At 35.7% G+C, this 22,872-nt stretch overlaps 1 protein-coding gene across 1 annotated transcript; it reads right to left on the bottom strand.

Moving 5' to 3' along the window:
- Positions 1–652: 652 nt before the first annotated feature.
- LOC131979346 (alpha-1,6-mannosylglycoprotein 6-beta-N-acetylglucosaminyltransferase A-like) lies at positions 653–22,367 on the bottom strand. Its single transcript, XM_059343301.1, has 15 exons — positions 22,223–22,367; positions 17,552–17,628; positions 17,203–17,292; positions 17,004–17,063; positions 15,736–15,912; positions 14,424–14,593; positions 14,008–14,136; positions 8,672–8,805; positions 8,416–8,549; positions 7,868–8,011; positions 4,791–4,937; positions 2,927–3,040; positions 2,698–2,772; positions 2,431–2,588; positions 653–1,148 (listed from the first exon to the last, which is right to left on the bottom strand). Exons 1-15 carry the CDS (start codon positions 22,365–22,367, stop codon positions 947–949), a joined length of 1,956 nt encoding a protein of 651 aa, XP_059199284.1. The 3' UTR covers positions 653–946.
- Between the last annotated feature and the right edge of the window lie 505 nt (positions 22,368–22,872).

Below are 22,872 nucleotides of genomic sequence, written 5' to 3'. Positions count from 1 at the left end.
ATTGTGCTTTAAGTTTCATAAGGGCATGATAGAAATTGAACATGTTTATTTGTTTTATACAATCCAATATGGAACCTGCCTGCGGCTTCACCTACAGTCATGGAAAATATTATTAGACCACCCTTGTTTTTTTCAGTTTATTGTTCATTTTAATGCCTGGTTCAATCAAAGGTTCATTTGTTTGGACCAATATGATAACAACAAAAATAGCTCATATGAGTTTAATGTAAGAGCTGATATCTAGGCATTTTCTATGGTTTTCTTGATAATGATTTTGGTTATTATCAAGAAAACCATGAAAAAAGGCTAGATATGGTCTAGATAAATTGTAAACAATGGTCTAATATTTTTTCCATGACTGTATTTGCATCTGCCCCTTTTGTCTAGCCCTATTTTTAATTCAATTCATTTTTATTTATTTTTCATATATATTTGTATTTATTATTTTAATGTAAAGCCCAGCCTATCAGGAAGATCATTTGACAATCAATAAAAAAATTTTTGTGGCAAGTTAAAAGTCATCATGTGACGTCACCATCGATAATATATTGTAATGCTGCATCAGAGAACTTGTGGGAACAAAAGACAGGAGACTTGTACAGGTCGGATAACTTGCTTTCCTTAGTCAGAGGTGAGCTTGTAAATGCAAAGCTGGTTTGCAACAAATCTTTCAAATGGCTGCAAATAGCATCATAGTTGCACATAAATAAATACACATTAACCATGGCAGGTGCTATAAATTGCAGAAGTGAATAAAGTTATGGCATTCCTTCAGTCAAATACTTGTTAACACTATCTGAAAATGAATGCAGTCCAACTGGCCCTTTTGTATGAAACAGTGGTGCTGCCCTGTGATTTTATGACTCCTTGGGGTGCGGTTTAATTACAACAAACAAAACATTTATGAGAGACATGGACACATGGAGATTTGTTTTCAACCCAGCAGTCAGACACATGATTTGCATAGGGCTATCTGGTCCTTAATGTAGTCTCTACAGGGGCAGATACGAGTCAAGGAATGGTGTGATCTCACACAGCTGAAGAGCAGCGGGTCAGACTGGAACACACAGTGTTTACTGCTGTTGTTGTAGGCCGGAAACACCAAGTTACTGTCAGACTGCTCCGATGTTTGACAATTTACACTGTAGCTGGAAAAGAGGAGAAGAAATTATCATTATTAGCAGCTCAAATATACACCTACAGGTGCATCTCAATACATTAGAACAGGCACGGGCAACTGGAGGCCTCGGGGCCGCATTTTGAAGTGGCCCTCAGAACAACTACATGCATATGAGCATGAAATCTTAAAAGTGCAGTGTAAAAATGCACAAAATTACTGCTTTCAATTCATGTTGGTCTGCTGTTCTTATTCTTATTAGAACTCTTATTTGTTCTTATTAGCTGAGTTATTTGCTTCAAACCTTTTGTATTCCTATTTATACTGTTATACATGCATTTGAGCATGAAATATGTTAAGTTACTGCACTGTAAACATATTTAAAATTGCAGTTTCATCATATCTGGTTAAGTGCACGGTCCTATATGTGGCCCTGTGGTAGTGTCCATGAAAAATTGTGGCCCCCTCCAGCATTTAACCCATCCCTGCATTAGAATGTGATGGAAAAGTCCATTTCCAGTGGTTCAAGTCAAACAGCCCCTACCAAGTACTGAGTCATATAGATGGACATACTTTTCAGAGGCCAACATTTCGGTATTAAACATACTTTTTACAATGGGTCTTTTGTAATATAAACATTTTTTGAGAGACTGAATTTTAGGTCTTCATTAAATGTAAGCCATAATCATTATAATTAAAAGAAATAAAATCAATTAAGACATGAAATGTTTAATTCTGTGTGTAATGGATATATATAATGTGTTATTTCCACTTTTTAATTTAATTATTGACATAAATAAACTTGTCTGCGGTATTCTAATTTATTAAGATGCACCTATATATCAAGATGTGAGTGGATTTGAATGATTGTTCAGATGCAAGACTGTTGGTGGTAGTAGTAGTAGATAGGAATGAATTACAAGTGAGTGGGATTATGTAATCAGATTACAAAAAACAAGTAGTTATAGTCAGCCCAGATAACATTTGAAAAAAGTAACAAATGTCAAGTCATTTTGATAACAGCATTTTTAAAGAACTGTGGACCTTCATAACAGCATATAAAAATAATCATTTATATATATATATATATACATATATATATTGTCAGCATAAAAATAACTAGCAACCTAAAAGGAGTAATATATATATATATAGTAGATCTTTGTTGATTTGCAGTTTAATTTAGAATAAGAACAGTCAAAAAGCTGACCTGAGTTTAGAGCTGATATCCTACTCGGACATTATCTGTGTCGACCAGTAATGGTAATTTATTTACAGTAGCAATGCATGTACAATAACAGGTGTGCACTTACTTGGCAAGATTCTCTGCGTTGTTAAGATGTGGGAAGAATGCAGGTTCACAGATCAGCCCTGCTTCCTGGCATGTCTGTTTACAAGAAATGTTAGTTGCTGCCTTCACAACCTGGAGCGCGCTACGTGGAGGCCAGCTCCCCGTGTTGTTGCAGAAATCCTGAGGTAAAGATGAGAACCAGATTATAAGAGAGGAACAGGAAAGAGTCTTTCTCTATTTCTCTGAAAGTTAACAAAATGTCCATCCCCCAAACTAACATTCCTCCAACCTGTTTTTCAATCAAGACGCTGAGCCTCTGGAGCATCCCTTCACAGGAAAACTCATAGGGAAGGTAGGGCTCAATCTGAAATGCATATGCAAAAACTACAATTACAAATATATTATAGGAAAACTGCAGTTCTGTATTCATGAAGATGAGCTTCCTCTGAAATTTCAATGTGCTCTTTTTACAAAAAAAAAAAGCTAGATTTGACACTATAGTTTATCACTATACTTACAGTCCGATTGAGGATAGCAGTGAGAGCTCTCTCTACATCTGTGGAGTTGTCCATATCTACCATATATACGTAGGGCTCTCCTATCGCCTCGGCATATGGATGCTGGGATGTCACCTGCAACAGTGAAATTGAATGTTGTCAGCCCATAAAATGGCCATAGTCAGTTATCAGCCTCATAAATATGACTCAGAAAGGGCCCGATCCACATATTGGTATGTGCAGAAGGTTGTTATCAGCCCATTCATGCCTGGCCACAGCTTTATTACATTTCACTCAGGTTCAGTTGCATTAATTTGCAAAAACGCAGTTAGATTTAGTAAATAAAAAATAGGTGGTTAGGTTTGAATTAAAAACCTTTAACCCTCATGTTATGTTCGTTTCTCAGGAACAGCAACAATGTTAGTGGGTCAATTTGAACCAGGGCATGTTTAATTATGAAAAACTGTCAGAAACAAAAAAAATCCTAAAAAACTAAAATTTAAACATTTTAACTTAAAATAAATTTCAACTTAAATTGCATTAATAACTCCATTACTAACCATTTCAATCAATATTTAGTGCAATGGTGTTCTTTACCTTCAATGAGGTATGAATGTTAAAACTTCTTTTTATGTACATTGGAAAGACCTACATATAAAAAACAATGGTTTTACATTGATTTTTAAAAAAAATAATTTTTCATTTTTTTCTTTTAATGAAAAAATACTTTTTACAATTTTTTATTTTATTTTGAAACTTTGAAATGGGTCACGCAACACCCGCAACACAACAGGAGGGTTAAAAACCACTTGTAAGTCTGTAAGGCTACATGGTTAGGATAAGTAAATTAAAATTTTGTGGTTAGGTTAAGGAAAAAAGATCATAGTTTGGATTCAATATCTTATGTTACTCAACGTATGAACGCCAGGACCCTGACATGATATAAAAAATGACACCACCCGAACTGTCACTTCCTCCTTTGGTTCCTGTGGTAATTACTGCAGCCACTAGAACTCAGTGCCTTACAATAACAGTTGATATAGCATCCAGTTTAATGTGCTGACAACAACCTTCTCAACATACTAGAAGTTGAAGCCCCTGCTGACTCTTATCTGTGAGGCTGGTAACCACGGGTAACACCCATTAACATAATAACATTCAAACCAGTTATAAGTAATACAGTATTCTTGCTATCAGAGGTGGAAGAAGTATTCAGATCCCTTACTTAAGTAAAAAACATTAATACCACACTGTGAAATTACTCCACTACAAGTAAAAGTCCTGTATTCAAAACTTCAGTAAAAGTACAAAATGTACTTAAAGTATCAAAAGTGAAGGATTCTCTATGCAGAATGGACCCTCTCAGATTTTTCAAATATATTATTGTATTATTATTTTTGATGCATATGTGTAAGCTTTAATATACTGTTGTCAAGGTAGGGCTAATTTTAATTACTTAATATACTTTTATTTGGTTTAATGATTTAAAAAAAAAAAGATTATGGGTTTTTTTAAATCTCGACCTGAAAAGTAACTAAAGCTAGCAACTAAATGTAATGGAGTAAAATGTACAATATTTGCCTTTAAATGTAGTGAAGTAGAAGTATTAAGTTACATAAAATGGAAATACACAAGTACAAGTACCTCAAAATTGAAAATAAAAAAAAGGTACAGTACTTGAGTAAATGTACTTAGTTACATTTCACCACTGCTTGCTATTTATTTTGTAAATTGATTTTCCTCTTGGCTCATTATTTCACTTATTCTTGTTCATTTAATTGACTATGAAAAAATATTTCTGTGCAGTGTGTGAGCTTCTCCACAGTTTAATTAGATTTTTAGATCTTGGCAAATGCCTCAGTTTATTTTTTAAACATGACCTGACCTCTCTGATGTTGGGCTTTCCCCTGAAGAACTCTGTGTTCAGGCTGCTCTTTGGAGGGTGTAACCTGGGGTTGAGGAAAGCACAGCCATTGGCTAAGGCTTCTAAAGGGGCGGGGCCTTCATATGGGAAAGACAATCCAACAAAAACCTACAACAAGGAGCAGATAAAAAACAGTTAAAAAACAAACCTCAGAACAACACATGAGGAGGTATATATGATGAAAGCATGCACTGCTTCCCTGTCACCACAGGGTGTCAGCCAACACCAGGACAGTTAATGAGGAAATCAGCTCCTATGAGGTGTATGTGATCAATGTATTACAATGAAAAACAATAAAAAAAAAAAAATAATAATAAAAAAAAAAAGCTCCTACTGGTGGTCTTGCACAGTGACAACAAATATTGTGTGGACCCACAGTAAAAAAAAATGACACAGGATTTGTAAAGTGTATTATTATATAGTATAGTGAATTATCATTTTGTGCGTAAAATAAAACATCAAACACACTAGAGAAATAATCAATAAGTCAAAATCCTGCATTTCCTACAAATTTCTCTTAAAAACACAAACCTAAAAAAATAGCCTTTTACCACCTAAATGTTTTATAGTACCAAAAGTAGGCAGCATAATGATCCCAGTACCTATTATATATTATTGCATTAGTACTATTAATTAATTCACATGTTAGAAGCATTTTAATGTTAATACCTCAAAACAGTTTCTAAGAACACCACATTCTACTGCTGGAAATACAGGATTCTGTAACGGTCTCATAGACCCTCCAGGGTAAATGCACAGTATATTGTACAAAGAAAGGTGGAGGCTAGAGGAGCAGGCTCTTAATAAAATGTTGAAGTGCAGTCTCAGCAGAGCACTGGCCAGCAGCAGTGGTAGAAGAAGTAGTTTTGCTAAATTTAAAGTAGGTCCAGCAATACCATGGTGCTACAAGTAAAAGTAATGCATTAAAATGTTTACTCAAAGTCTGGGTAAAGCAATAATATATACAGTCATGGAAAAATGATTAGACCACCTTTGTTTTCTTTATTTTAATGCCTGGTACAACTAAAGGTACATTTGTTTGAGAGCTGATATCTAGTAATTTTCCATGGTTTTCTTGAAAATGATTTTGGATATTATCAAGAAAACCATGGACAATGGCAAGATATCAGCTCTTAAATTAAACTCTTATGTGACATTTTTGTTGTTATCATTGTATTTGTCCAAACTGAAATGTACCTTTAGTTCTAGCAGGCATTAAAATGAACAAGAAAATGAAGAAAACAAAGGTGGTCAGTATGTGATTTGGTGTTTCCACACCACAGAAAAATGTGTTATTCGACAGCCAGCCTAATTTGAATCAGAAAAAAAACTGGCAAGTGCAAAAAGTTAGGTTTCAAAATAGTGAAAAAATGAGCAGTATTCTGAGAGTGAGAATGCTCTAAAAACCTGAACCTAAAACATTTAACTTCTTCGGTGACTTTCTGCTGCTGTCACACTGACTCTGGGTTTTTTCAAAATGTTCATGCCAAACAAACAACAGAGAATAAATCTTGTGCTTCTGTTCAGGTGTTCTGCAGTGCCGAAATCTGCTCTCATGTCGAGGTCCCCGTGACAAACCACAAACAATAAAGTTTTTATTTTCAAGTTCATAAAATGCAACAAAATTAGAGCATATGTCAGAGATTACTCCAGACATTGTAATCTTCTGTTGACATGACAGCTGACACAAGTTAACGTTAGCTTCAGCAAACGTTATCAGTAAATCTCAGTGTTAGCCAACGTTGGTAAAGATATTTACTAAGTGTTGGGGGCGGAGTTATAATAAGGAAGCTGTGTGTCATTGAGCCAAGATTTTAGTCACACTCAAAGATCCTGAACTAGTACAATATGTTTTGATGTTTTACCCAGACTTTTTTTTTTAAAGTATGAGCATCAAACTGTATTTAAAGTATCAAAAGTAAAACACTTATTTTGCAGACTGTCCCATTTCAGAATTTCTGCTTGGCAGCAGTTTTCAGATTTCCTCCCATCCTGCCAAGAATATGCCTTGACTCAGAGCAACATTTGTTTTCTTTATCGAAGTGTTTTTATTTTCTGCTTCAGCTTCCATTCCAGATCTGTCTTCTCCCAGTGCCACCCAGTGGTTCCTTTGGTTTGTTTGTTGTTGGTTAAAAAGCACTCTTGAGTTGGGTTTGTTTGGGGAAATCACTATTTATTTCTCTCTCTCTCTCTCTCTCTCTCTCTCTCTCTCTCTCTCTCTCTCTATATATATATATATATATATATATATATATATATATATATATATATATATCCCTATTTTTTATTTTATTTTTTGCTGTTTTTGAGTGATTTACATAGCTGTGCATAACTGGCTATGGAGTATTTAACTTATTTATTATCTCGTGAAAAAAGTATAGGCTACATTGGTAATTTGTGTCCATAGTGTATTTATCAAATATGATGAAGCAATAGATATGTATTATTTTATGTTTAAATCAGGATCGCTATTATTAATCTGCATAAAGTGAAGTTTATTGTAGTAGTGTCTGGAGGACTGCATTTCCTCAATGCATCATATTCATGTTATGTATCATCATGTATCAAACATGTAGACAAATGCCACTGTCCCACCAACTATGGAATCAATAAGAGATTGCATTTTTTTAAACTACTGTATTTCACTTTTATCATCTCTAATTTGGCCTGGCTTTATTTTGCACTAAATTTATTTGTGTCACAATATCTGTCCATTTAACCACTGCATTTGTATGTGAATCCAATGAACCCACTGTAAAAGGATATGGAAATATTGATGTGCTTCATTCTTCCTCTGATAGGGGTACTAGTATGCAGAAATATATAAATAATAATAATAATAATAATAATAATAATAATAATAATAATAATAATAATAATAATAAATAATAATAATAACTAAAATAAGCAAAAATTACACGATCAAAAGGGGAGAGTATCCCTAGCTAAAATTTGGCCTAAACTAAAAGCCTAAAGTGATATTCTCTGCCTTTAAAATAAGGAAGTAAACAAAGCTAAGTTTCAGAAAACACACTAACCTTGCTCTGTCTCAGTAAGGCCTGAACCTCAGTGCCTTTGATAATGCCGTGGTTTTTCACATAGGGTGGAATGTCTGTACTGTGATCAGCCGTCCCATGGATCTCCAAGTACTTGTGGATAACATCCAGGTAATCCCTTTTACCCTGTAGCAAAACAGCAAAAGATGACTGGCTGGAAAATCAAAGGATGGAGCACAAATTACAGCTGACAAATGTGTATTTCATGGAAAATGAAAAAGGGGAACCAACAGACTACTGAACACCCAAAAGGTAAAACAAGGTGACTAAACTATTTTCAATACATACAATAACAATCCCAAGATATAAAAAAAGTGCATTTGTCTTCATTTAAAAACGTGTCTGTCAGATATTTGGCAATTTTACAACTTCCTGTTTTGAACATGATCTGTTTTTCTCCATAGCCAGCCCTGAAAAAATCTACTTCTGCTTCCTCAAATCAATATTTGTGCCTGAAGATAAATATATTATAGAACACTTCTGTTGAAAAATGATATATTAGGTTATTACAATTATCTGTCCATTGTTACCTTCCAAAAAGTGGATCTCTTGCCGTACACAAGTGCTTGTTTTTTTCTTTCATAAGACTTTAACTCTGTAGTTTGTTCAGAATTCAGCGGGCTCTGCACCACAAAACCCAGGAATGTGTTGTCTGGTGTATGAGCTGCTCAAAGTAAGAGAAAAAGCATCAATTAAAACAGGTACAAAAAAAGTCTGTTTTTGTTCTAAAGCAACGTGTAATTCACAGGATTAGCTGTTGGAAAAGAAAAAGAGGCAGAAACATACGAAACATGGTGTAGAACTGCAGTGGGATCATGTTCAGACGGCCGAAAGGACCCGTAAGTTTGTGCTTGTTGGCCCAAGCTAGATGATTGAAGTCTGGCTCAGTGCCAAAAGTGTCCACCACACGAATCATGCACCTGATTGACAGACAGAGGTACACATCATATAAATATATATACATATATATATATTTACTGACCACTTTATTAGCTAGTGTTAAAATAATCTGTTATTCTGTCTCTTTGTCTGTCTCTGTTGTCTGTCTTTGTGTGGTGATGGTCACTATGCATGCGTAGTTCACTAACCTTGTTCGTGCCCTCTCTCTATGCATTTATATATTAATCATGTAAGATGCTTTTGATACAATGATCATGTGCTTATATTGTTTTAAAACTATGATTACTCTAGATACATCAAAAACTAAATACATTTACCCCAACTGCTTAAACTTAGTAAGATTTTATCATCATAAAAAGATATATTGTATGCTTTGTATTTTATGTGCACATTGCAACATCTGTGTCTCCAATTATATCTCTGTAAGTCATAACAAGGCAGGAGTTGTGTTGAATGTTTTGGGGAACAGGTCAGGTCACGGACATGGTGTTCTGAGCAGATTAGTGCCTGCCTGGTGACATGACGTGTTCCTATATTGATTAAAACTGACGAATCAACTGATCAAGAGAGCGGCACTTCCTGGAAGAAATCTACCTGCATGATTCGTAAATCTGTTAGAATATAATAAGGGGTTCGAGGGAAATGGGACTGGTCCAGATTTCATGACCTGAAACCAGTCTAGTGTGTATCAGGGACATGTAGAGTGAACCCAGAGATCTCTGTAACTGCACATTTCTTGACATATTGTAATAAAATTATGTTAAACTGAGAACTTGGATGTCTCCTGCTCATCATTCCCCATCAAACGATCTGCACAGAGAAAAAGGTTTCCTCAATGGATTTCTCTAACACTAGCAAGGTGTACCTAATAAAGTGGCAGTGTGGTCTCCTGCACACCTTGGTTGTAATGAGAGGTTATTTGAGTTACTGTTGAAGCAGTCTGGTCATTCTCCTCTGACCTCTGGCATCAACAAGACATCAAGGCTCACTGGATATTTTCACTTTTCGGACCATTCTCTGTAATCCCTAGAGATGGCTGTGTGTGAAAGTCCCAGTAGATCAGCAGTTTGTGAAATACTCAGACCAACAACCATACCACATTCAAAGTCACTTAAATCCTCTTTCTCCCCCATTATGATGCTCCCTTTAAACTTCAGCAGCTCGTCTTCACCACGTCTACATATCTAAATGAATTAAGTTGCTGCCATGTGATTGGCTGATTAGATATTTACATTAACGAGCAGTTGAACAGGTATGCCTGAAGTGGCCTGTGAGTGTATATATACATATTCCATATTTATTAAATTTTTTGATGGTGAAATGCACAGCCAAAAATACACTCACCAAGACCACAACGCCACTTTATTAGGTACACCTCCCTAGCTAATGAAGTGGCCAGTGAGTGTATGTAACAGCAACGTGCAAATGAAGCTTCATGAACCATTTTCTGAGCCAACTAGATGGTGTTCTTGGTTTTAAAAAAAGGGCTAAATGTATGGTATTTGAGTGTGCTTTCACCCATTTGTTTAACACAGAGCCATCTAGTGGGCTCAGGAAATAAATATCTCAATTTATGCTAACTTCTATCATTGGAAAACAAAATATGATAAGTAAGAAACATCCACATCCATAATGTACTTTCTATGATTCATGATATTATGTTAGGAGGACATGATCGTCATCTTTTAAAAAGGTTAGATGTTCCATCCCATTTGAACAGGTTTTTTTATATATCCTCCCTCTTATCATCTGACCTTTCTCTTTTTCTTTTCCTTAACCATGACAAGAACCAGCTTGAAGACCTTTTTTGTTACATCCAATTGAATTTCTTTTTTCTCATCATCTTTTTTGACATTATCTCACCACTATCTCTCATCCACTCCGTCTCTCAAGGTCTAACACTCCGGCTTGTTTTTTATTCCTCTCTATTTGGTGAAATCATATTACTACTACACTATATCAGAAATTGTAATCACACCCAACTGTTTTGCACTCGCATGTATCTAATCCACTCTCTTCCTGAAAATTGTACCCGTATCGGTTTATTCTCCATATCAAGAGTGACCGACTTGTCGATCGCAGACTGATTCTGTTCGCTGAGTTGTTTCCTGAAATCAGTGCTTTTCTGAAGTTTTCAAACCATACAGATTATGTACAGCGAGAGGACAACAGGTAGCTTTTGGATTTAGCTTTCTTGACAAATCTTTACTGTTCGTTTGGTCGCTTGTGAACGATCCAATGGTCTCAGACAGGTTGTTTTGGTATGCACCAGAGTGCATACCAAACCAGCTCTAAAACCATGCATGGGTGTGCCAAATTTATTACACCTCCACAAACATTCAAAAGAATGTGTCTCTGGAATACAACATCATTAACACAACAACAACAACATATCCACACATTCTCTTCAGTAATAGTTAACAGTTAGTTCACAGCAGGTCTAAACATTCACTTGTGACGTGCTCTCAAATAAATCGATAATGCTACCTATACACCAGAAGACTTTGAAAAGATTTGGAAAAGACTCCTGGAAGACTATCAGCTCACACCTGCTCACATCTAAAGACAAGTGTTTAGAGTTTTTAGTCCCAGCCTAGTCTCAGACTGAGATTCTACAAAGATTAGCCTTTTTTTTTTACCTACCATGCATTTTTTTTCCTCATCATGCTCTAAGTAAAAATTGACTAAATGGAGGAGAAGCAGCTTTTGGCTCCAGCTGCTCTAGTGTGTGCAGTGGTTTGTGTTGAAAAAAACAAAAACAATAAAAAGATGACTAGACGCCACAAAATGGCTCCTCACAAAGCTGAAAAAGGGTTTCTGTTTTTCTGACATGAAAAGCTGACTATTTTACAGTAAACAAAATAGATATAAGGAAGAATAAAGGAAAGGGAAATTATAAATGAATTCATGATATACATTTATGCCCTATTTAATTATGTGTTTAATTGAATATTTATATTTATCAGCTCTTTCAACTCTCATTTAGTTAATCATACATTAATTATCGATTATGTATTACTTATTTATGTATAGGCCTACATTTATATATACATTTTTACTGGGTCTCCTTACTGTTCTCTTTACTAAGAAACAACACCCCCAAAATCCCGCTTGTGGCCGTAAATATATGACATCACTATATTTGTATTGAAGACTGAGCTTAATAACATTATTGTGATGTTCCTTTTTCCTGTGGAAGTGGTTTTACTGGCCGGTCTGGAACTGGGGACCTTTTCCCCGCTCATATATTGGTTGTTGATTGTGTTACATCACTGAGACTAGCGCCAAACCCAAGACTAGGATAAGACTGATGAAACCAAACCATGGAGATGACGGGAGCGCCGTGACTTCAGTAAAACTCCTAGATTTACTAAAGACTTTCAGTTTCGGTAAATCGTTTGGTGTAAGCCCAGCATAACAAAATAATAGAAAAGCACACCGCAAAAACACAACACACACACAGACATTGTGTGCCCAATGAGATGAACATAGTGAAATATAACATTCATGCACTTACTCATGCACGGAGCCATAACGTATCCACATTACGTGTGATCAAAAACACTATTTAACCATCTGAACACATTGGGCTTAGCAGCAGAGTAAAGGACACAACGATACTGCGCTCACCTGTGCGCACTGCGCAGCTCTCAATGTACAGGGCAAGACAGCGTGGCTTGGCCTTGAACGCATTTATTATTTCTTCGGAGTCCAGTTTCTCCGCGAGCTCTTTTTCAAACATGAGCAACGAAATGCTGTTAAGTCTCTCTGTGAGCATTGTAGCTCTGCTGGTGGATTTAATCCTGTTCACAACCGAAAACAGGCGCTCCACAGAGCAACTTGTGACAGGCAGTGACCACAGAATACGCAGTAAACAGTTCATGTTGGGAAAAACATCTTTCGCAACGCATCATCTGACGGCAATTTTTTTGGGTGTGCCAGCTGCCTCTGTGTGCACACCCTGGCACACCCGTGGCTACGCCAATGGTATGTAGGTAAGGTCAGTAATGGCGTCAGCTCCCTAAGTGGACTGGTAGATCTCGAACAACTGGCAATTTTAAAAATAGATTCAGGTTCAAAAAGGGTTTGGCACCAAAAATGAGACTCATGCTCTCTTGACCTGACTCTGAATGATCCTGATTTCAGTCTGCACATTTTACATTGCTTTTTTGTCTATGATAAAGGAGTTGGGATGAATTTGATGTTGACCTGTTTTCATTAGTGCGCTTGACCCTTTTAAAAAGCACAAAAAAAGACATTGTGCATTCTATTTTGCCATATCTCACCATTCTGTCCCATCACGGACATGTGCCATTTCCAACATGTTCTGCATCAGCATTTGATTTAGCCAGAATCTAGGAAAATTACATATCTCAGCACGCCGCTAGTATTTTCAAGGTAATATTTAATGGCCAAATGAAGGCATAATAATTATGCAAATCACTAATTCTGGCCTAAAAACATTTTTTTCAGCTTAAATCAATGGCCTTTTACAATTGCCAAAGCATTTAAATCTGCAATATGTAATTTACTGCCACTAGGCATCACTCAGTCAAAACAATATTAAAAGGCCCAACAATTGCCATAAGCTTCTCTCCGTTTAAAATTCATTCTGTGTTCATCGTTCATGAGGTTTTTTTTTTATTGGGAGCCAATTATCTACAAAGGTCTCTGTCATTTCAAAACAAATGGACCCAGTCATTAAACCAGTAAAAACACTGACTAAAGCAGTTTCATGTTAGAAATCACAGTTTTGTATGCTGTTTGGCATGCTGGCAGCTCCCACTCACGTTTGCTCGACTCGTTTCTGTGATAACTTAAGATCCAGACATGAAATGACTAACGCACAAAGGGGATATGACACTGTGGACAGGCAACCAAATGTAGCTGACTTGATTAAAATGACAGATTTCTCAGTTTTTTTGGGAACTTTTGGGATGATGTAAGTGCACAATTCAATAATAAAAAATTTTTTTAACATAGCCCTTAAAGCCCTTTTTAGCCATTTTAATGCAGAAATGGTACATATACCTGTAATCATTTATAATATACTTTCAATGTGTCTACTTTGAGTCATCCAGCTTTTTCTCTGATGCTGTATGTACGTTTCCACATTACAATTATAAAATGACATGTTGTAGACACATTACACACATACTCTTTCATACATGTAACTCACAAGTACTTTAAAATAACGTCAGGACCAGGATCCTTCTACTCACCTGTATTTAATCCAAGATTTGTTTAGCACTTGTTGAATCTGTTTAAGACCGACAATATCGGTATAGATCAGGTTTGCTTCCACTTTTGTACGACGAGGTGGGCAGCTAGTTGACTTAATCGCGAAAAAGCTGAAGACAGAGAAATATACACCAGAATGGATACAAGGAAAGAGACATATTATCACCATTAAGTGAAAATTAATTAAATGAGTGGAAATATATATGGGTGATCTAGTTATCACTTGAAAAAGGTTCATCAAGATCAGGGTCCATTATTTGTGTTATGCCTTTTTCAATGGTTAGTTTAAAAAAAGTCAGATTTCCCCATTCCAATCTGGTTCCCATTCATTTACCTCTTGGCAAGGACACCCTGATGAATAAATAAAAAAAGTAGCCTGTTTTGTGTGCATACTCACTGCTTGAGGTCGGGTATGGACGCAGTAAGATGAACTTGGTGCCCCAGGATGTAAAGTGTGGAGATGAGGTCACTCCACTGGACTAGTTCCCCAAGGGGACCCCCATTGAAGGCACTCTCTGCTATTTTAACACCCGATTCATCTGTTATTGCTCCGGGATGCACGAGAATCTGGAGAGGGGTAGAAGTCCATGAATGTAATAAGACATATTCTCTCGTCCATCTGTAAAACCTGTATCCAAAAGCAAAAACTTCAAAGTAATATTACCAGCTGTTTTGTTAAATCACATCTATACAGTTGTTTTCCTACTTTTAGGATCACTGGAATGACTTCTATTTCAGCCTGCTCTAAAACCATCCTTTAACAAGAGATCAGAACGTGTCCATTCCTTGTGAATCATAATGAAACATCCCACTGACGGAAATAGCACAATCAAAGCTATGTAGTATATGTATAAGGCTCTCTTCATGTTAAATCAGTAATTGCCATACTAAGCTATTAGTATGACATAGCCAGAGTAATTTGCAAATTAGTTTCAAATGTCTTAGTTCCTTTTCGGTGTCACTGTTTTTTAAAATAGGAAAATAAAAGGTAAAACTACTCACTAAAATATTTGTTGTGATGTCCAATTGAAGCTTCGTGCACCATTAGGTGTACAACATATTTGTAGTTACCACTTGAGTGGTTTAAAAAAAAAAAAAAGGTTCAAGAACTGGCAATTCAGCAGGACACAATGGTTCATAAAGCATCTTTTGGTCATCACCATTGTGCCCCATTTTTTGGTGACAAGTTGGTTAATAAAACTACAGCAAACATCTTTCTTATCAAGTTGTCTAAGTGCAGTTGTTTTTGTTCTTTTAGGTAAAATACAGCATATACCATCATATATATATCATAAATATACTGTATATAATTGACTGCAATAGTATAGTTGGAGTTGTCATTGTCATCTTGCTTTATGGCCGTTTTGCTCTAAATAGGGCCGTCATTTTAAAAAATGCATATCATGCTGTAATGAAAAAGACTTCAAACTAGTGATTGATAAAATAAACTTGTAATGAGAATGTTTACTGAGATAATAAATCAAGTGAGAAGTGGGCTCATTTTCCTATTTGACTTTCATACAAACTGACTTATTTTATACAATCAGTGGTACAGCCCCCTGTCGGCCATTAGAAAGAATGCAGGCCTAGCTTTTTAGGCTGCTGGGACCAGAGCAAATGGAACACGAGATCACAGATTCATCTGACTCCCAGGCTCGTGAGCTAAAGCATTAAAGGCCATGAGAGTGGCAATAGTAACTACTAACTACCTGTTTAGCTTTCCTCTCTGTGAGATTGTATTTGGCTGATAGAGAGCGTCCAGCCTCGACCCATATCCTTTCCATACTGCGAATTCTTTGGCGAATCCAACGGTACTGTTTTTTTTTATCCATAGATGGATACAGATCTGTTAGACTTTCCCGCATCACTGCATGATCAGACACCATCTGGAAAAATTAAGAAAATGCAAGTATATTCTTTATTATTTACCATTTTGTAAATTTGTGACATCCTACACAACACAACTGACAAATTAAATTCTTGCCCTTTCTATAACTGAGCTGACAGATGTACTTTATTTTTATGGACCATGAATGCCACTTACCAGCCCAGTCAGCAGAAAGAAATGTTGGCATTTTGGCAAACCCCAGATACGTTGATAAGAAACATTTTTGAAATAATTAAGCTTAAGCACCGGGCTGATTGGGAGGTTGGGGTGATTGGATCGAGAAAACAGAAGTTTTAGTTTAAACTGTAAATTAACTTTCATATGTAAGAAAAATGTATAATGTCACACTCTATGTAACTCCATCCAGTAGTTTCTTGTGTTTCTTGTTTCTTTTTTTATCTGAAATTGAAACTGCACCCAGTAGTTACGTAGGGATGGGGTTTTTTTTTTAACCCAAACCATGATCTTTTCCCAATGCTGACTTCTATTATGGCAACTGAGTTACACTTGCAGTACTGGTATTTTAGTGACACAATAACCATCATGTTATGTTAAGATAAGTTAAGATATTAATTATCCTGCAGTGGGGAAATTTAGTTGTCACAGCAGCTCAAGATACAAACACATAGATATAGAAGACAGAATAAAGAATATTAAAAAAAATAAGACATATACATACATTCTATACATATTCTATACATACATTTCTGCTTTTGGCATGTTGAGGTACTTTGCATTTTTACAAATATTGCTTATTGGAGAAAATATATTTGAGTATATTCAATAGGTTAAATAGGTTGTTGCATGCAGTAGTATGAACATCAATGAATAAATAGATTTAAATGTATAAGTGGTATTGACATACATAATATAGAAAAAATACAGAAGGGCTAATATAGGTCTGATGTGGTTGGATGTAAACAGAGATAGTGCAAATCAACCAGTAAAGAGACCAGCTGGAACAAACCGTGCTGTATTCGTCGACTAATGAAGAAACAGAGCTCGAGGGACAGTGATAAAATTGTAGAGCCATGAATCAGATGTGCTGTTTCATGGTGTGGTCTTGCACGCTCAGGCATTTGCTCTTACCTTTTCTGTTTCAGGTACGGGAGTCACTCGGTTTGGAAGCATCGGACACCAGGACTCTATCTTAACACAATATAGGAAGAAACACTGGGCACCAGCACAAACACTTTTTTTGCATTTAGAAAACTGAGTAATTTACTGTATATGAAGAGGACTTCACTAGGCAGTATTACTGTGTGATAGTTTGAAATGACTTCAGTACCTCACCAAGGTAGTAAAGCATGGAGCACAGAGATCCATTGACCCCGTAACTACTGTAGCAAGGGTCAGTCTTCCACATCTGCTTCATCCACTGGGGGAGCAATAAATCACAGACAGCCACAACAAAGAAAGTGCGAAGTCAGGATCAACATGATGCTATTCATGGATTAAGGTGAAACACAAAAATCTACATGGGCTGTTGCTCCTCTTCCATCCTTATTTTACATCTTTGAATTACATCAAAATGGACTGACACAACATGATTGAATAAACAAATAATATATTCATAGATTTTCACCAACAAGGTTTCAATGATAGGTTGCTATTACAATGATAAAGAAATGGTTTACCTTCAATTTCCCCATACAGTCTGGGAATCCATCCATGGGTGGCAGTGAGCAATTTTTATCCTCCTCTATTTCATTACCTTCTAAACATACACACAACAAGTGTATCAATAGAGAGATGCGTTATTCATCAACATGTATTCATTTCTTCACCTTGATCAGTTGTTTATTTTCAAGGCAACCTCAGCGGCTGAAAAATGAAGCCAATGAGGAAGTGCTGAAAACTGCAGTTCCTTGACTGGCCACTAGAGGCTGGCTCCAAAAGGGAGTCAATCCCAACAGACCCCCATGTTAGCCCCTTTATCGGGCGAAGAACAATATTTGGTAACTTCAGTGGATATCAAAATGGGGTCCCCATGTCTCTCTGTTTGGTCATAGAACCACATGGACTTGTACGAGGAGAACTTGACTATGAAGTCATATTAAGGCCAAGTATGAATAAAAATAAAAATACAAACCGGGGGGTAGTTACAAATTTAAAGTGGTAAATCTGCTCGAAAAAAATTTGCAGATTTAAGAGATTTAAAGTGGCAAATCTGCTCGAAAAAAGTCAACTTTTTTTCTCGCAGATTCACCACTTTAAATCTCATAAATCTGTACATTTTTTCTCGTAGATTTGACACCTTAATCTTGTAAACTTTTTTCTCAAAATATGACCCCCCTCCCTCGGGTCTGTATGTTCTTTTTACACATTCTGGCAATATGTAATATCCTTCAATATTCTCCAGGGTTGAAATTTGGAATTTGCAAGTATTTCAATGAGTGCCCTATTAAGGGTTAAAAAGCCCAACATTTCAGCAGAAAGAAACATGTTGTCAGCCTGGCAACAAAAATAGTTCTCGTCTCTATGGCTAGTTCTACTGTTCATGACAACTGTGAGGCGGGTTCACTTTTATTTAATTCACCCATGGCTTAAAATTATGCATGATTAAGGGCATGGCCGCTTGGCGTGACAGCCTCATTTCGAGACTATATCCATATCTCATGCAGTCTATGTTTATTTTATTCAGAATCCAATTAGTGGTATCGTTAGAAAAAGTGCTGCAGAAGATTGTTTTAACTATTACTACTGAATGCAGCATGAAATAATGTCATGAATGTAAAAGTAATAAAAATTGCATTTATTCTTTAGAAGTCTTGAAATTCTACAGGAGAGGTGCTGAATTAGTCATGTCTTCTTTCACATGTCAGGAATTGTCTCAGGCTTTTGTAAAAGCAAAAGACAACACCCACAGTCTATGCACCCACCGTACAAGTCCAACCCGTTTTTCTGGGTTTTTCAAGTGATTCTTACGCAATAGCTCTGAAATGTCACAACCTGAATGTTTGCTATGTTTTATTAAAAATAAATACATCTGGACAGTGTGCAATTCATCCTGCAAACAACTATTGTCTTTGTTTCTATTTCTCTGCAAAGAGCTTCATCATCCCAAAGCCATAAACTCAATAGACTAGTGGTTCCCAACCTTTTTTCTTTGGAGCCCCCCCTACTTGTGTCAAGCCCTCAAGGACATGAATAAAATGTTTCTGATAAATGTCTCTTATCAAGAAGTAAACATATACTCATTTTTGGGTAACATTTGCTAACAATTGTAGAACCCAGCTGATAAATCAAATTATATATATTATAAATATACTGTACATCTACAGTAGAGAGGGGTAAATAAATCACACAATTGAAAGATAGACACATTTTTTGCCTATATTTTGGACATGTCAAAAAGGAAAGAATAGCATCAGGCTTATTCCCTTTCATTTTTAGTAAGTAATGTACATTTAGCCAAGGTTTTTATTGTATATTTTTTCACATAATTACATGGCTTGTTTGCCGATCTGGATTCACCACATGTGCTGATATAACTGATATTGCTCGAGATGATGAATGTCAGGTTTGAGTTTCTCCATGTTAAAACAGGGCACTGTGGGAATACAGTTAGTATTCTGCTCTTAATATGATGAAGACTCATTTTACCTGATTTTACTTGTTGGTCTTTCTTCTCTTCCTTCTCTGCTTTCTTTTTCACATGCAGCTTCAGGATTTCCTGCAAGTGATCCACTTGTTGCTGAAGATGGTGTTTATCCGAACGCAGCTCCTTAATCATCTCATTCTTCATTTCTTCTTTTTCTTTTTCTCCCTCCATTTTAATCTGGAGTGAATTAAATTCCTCTTTGTAGCTCTTCAAGGGAGGCGGGGAAGAGTCTGAGAGAGACAGTGTGTTGTGTTAATTTCAGTAATTATCTCTCTGCTTTGAACATGTGTTTTCAAGAAGCTTGCATCTTAAAAGAGCTGTTGAAGCAATCTGCCGTACTATACAATTATTACTCATAGAATATTCAGATAGAAATATCGCAAGGACATTTGTATTTCAGTTGGACACAGTACTTCTTTCATGATATGATATTAACTGAGAGCTGTGATGTAAGTGTTTATGTTTAAAAGGGACAATGAGTTATCCTGCAAGGTATTTTCATTGTAGCTTATACCTTTGAATAGAACTCCAGTGTTAATTATTAGAAACACACACGCCAGTGGCTCCATACTTCATTATAATGAACATGGGTACTGTGGTTTATTTTGGCTCAATGAGCTCACTGTCTTTCTAGGGTAAACCTACTAAAAGCAACATATCTATATAAATCCATGTCTGAAAATAACAATGGCACCATTTACTAATTTCTGGTTAAGATTTGCTAGGAAACTACAGGCTATTCCCATAAGAAGTTCATGTTCATTCCTATGAAAATTAATGGAATTATATAAAAATAAATAAATAAATAAATAAATAAATAAAGAGGGAAAAAGAGAGATAAACATATAAAGACATAATTGAACATAAAAATGTAATACTACATGAAAACGTCTGAATTATGATTTTAAAAAATATATTTTTTCTCTATATTTGCAGATGTTTTATTAACTTATTTATTCTTTTATAATTTATCTTTATATTTCTACATGTTGTATTTATTTTCTTATTCATTCCTCTTTATATTTCTACATTTCTTTTCATTTGTTTTTTGTTTTTTTTTACAAATGTAATTTTTTCTACGTCATTTCCTATGTCAACAAACCAGGAACCCGTCAGCTATCGCCTGACGATGATTTAGTGTCAGTGGGCAACAGCTTAGCTAAGCTAATAAAAAGGTAAATCTTGTTGAATGACAGCCGATTTAATTTCAGCCTGTGCGTTGCACCTATTTTGCGCTCCACATGGACTGTTTACCTGCAGTCAACCGAAGCCTGCTTGAACGTGACTGGTCAATTGTCAGACTACGAACGAGAACCAGAAAGCTTCCGATAACAAAATTTTGTCCCGCTGCCGACTGCATTTATGTGCAGTCAACAGATTGCTACATCAGTAGGCACATTTCCATCAACAAATTCACACATAAAAGTTTTTTTGTTCGCTTGAGATGGTTTTTGTCTTTTTCGAAAAATAGGAAACACTTTTTGTGAATAAGTTCTGACGTAGAGAAAATTTAACTCCCATGACTGATCAGCTCTTTACACTCTGACATGAAAGAACAATTATAAGTTGCCACTGGAGACATGTTAAATAAACTACAATGTATACAGAATAGAGCTGCCCGCACAATACTAAAGTGTGACTACAGGACAATAATTGGTTATTGGTCAAAGACAGACTATTGTACTAACTGTTTATTGTTATTAGAAATATATCTGTCTTAAAAACACCTTTTATTTTGTTTAAAAACCTCGCTTTTAGTGCAGAGAGTCATAAATATATATCACCAGACATGCAGCTGTAGGAAACTTTGCATTACCTAAAGCAAGATCTAACGCCATCAAGTTCTGTATAGAGGTATGAAAGAATGGAATTCACTGCCTACAAATATCAAACTCACCACTAACATAAAGCAATTCAAAATATGAATAAAAGAGTATTTATCAAAGTAAGAAAACATCCATCCATCCATCCATCCATCCATCCATTATTTCTATAGATATATGATATGTGTTATTGTAATGTATATGCTGTAGAATGAATGTATATAAAATATGATATGTATTATGTGTTAGTAGATTGTGTAATGATGTATACATATATGATATGTAGAAATGTGTGTAATATGGATTAGTATGTGAATAATTATCATAACGAAGAATGAATGAAGCACAGTTAAGAAGTGTAAATGCTCACTCTGTCTTTGTTTTGTTTGGTGAAGCATATAGCTCACTTGTTATTTGTTTTTAGTTTTTTTTAGTTTTTAATTTTTATAATATATAATATATAATTTTTTTTCGCAATCTTTACTTTGTATTAGCCTACAGTAATACATTACACTGCCATCTTCTGACCAAAGTACATTCATGCAGCTTTGTTTATTCTCTCTAAACCACTTGATGGCAACGTCTCTAATTCGCATTTTCTTTAATGCAACATTTAAAAATTTGGCTTCAAAATTTGATTAGACTTTAACGGAAACAAGACTGTCATAAACCAAGTTAAACCCAAACCAAGTTTTCGTAAGAGAATACGTTAAAATACCTCTTCTGAAAAATAAATTAAACATTGTGAACCATTTCTAAAAGACATATATCTTAAATAGGGAGGGGTAGGACATTCACAACATGCAGACGTTAATGTGTAATTGCTATATCTAAGGTATTGTCATGCCACAATTTCTCAATTTGATTTAGAGTCACTTTACCAGGTTTGACTTGTTGGATTTTCTCCTCCTGCAGCTTTAGGAGTTCCTCTGTGTGAGCCAGCTGTTGCTGCAGCTGGAGTTTATCTGTACGCAGCACCTCAATAAGCTCCTTCCTCAGTCGCTCTTTCTCTTTTTGTGCCTCCATTTTAATCTGGAGTGACTGGAATTCTTCTTTGTAGTTCTTCAAGCGAGGCGGTAAAGAGTCTGACAAAGAGTTTTGTGTTCATTATTAACCCTCTGCCTTGGAGAGGTGTTCAAGAAGAAAAAAATATAACTCATAGAATACACGGTGTATGTTGTAAATGTATTTTAGATACAACAATTGTGAAAATGAATCAAGCGTGATTTTGTATGGCAGTAAAATATATATACTGTCAGGAGAGTTTGCTTACAGTTACCAGAGGAGCTCAAAATGTTCAGGAGATCGTCCACAAACTTGACAAGACTCTTCATTATTTCTAGGAGAGAAAAATGGGGAATGTGAGGGGAAAAAGGTAGAGAAGACGGGGAAAGTTAAGAGATAAAGGGAGCAGAAGAAAACGTGAAAACACTACACTACATGCAAAAAAAGTTCTCATGATAAAGGTCGTTATCATTCTCTATTCAAATGTAACCAGCCTTTTATTTGCATCCTAGTATTTACAATAGTG

This window comes from Centropristis striata, chromosome 10, assembly GCF_030273125.1.
Source record: "Centropristis striata isolate RG_2023a ecotype Rhode Island chromosome 10, C.striata_1.0, whole genome shotgun sequence".
Lineage (NCBI taxonomy): Eukaryota > Metazoa > Chordata > Actinopteri > Perciformes > Serranidae > Centropristis > Centropristis striata.
Note: the sequence above shows the minus strand (reverse complement) of the source record. Positions and strands in the feature narration are given on the sequence as shown.

Coding starts and splice junctions, on each gene's coding strand:
- LOC131979346 (XM_059343301.1), bottom strand. CDS start 22,367: ATGGAGGCACAAAAAGAGAAAGAGCGACTGAGGAAGGAGCTTATTGAG. Junction 15,913..17,003: donor CCGTACCTGAAACAGAAAAG/GTAAGAGCAAAT, acceptor TAATTTTTCCAG/ATGGTGTCTGATCATGCAGT. Junction 14,137..14,423: donor TCCATACCCGACCTCAAGCA/GTGAGTATGCAC, acceptor CTCTGTCTTCAG/CTTTTTCGCGATTAAGTCAA.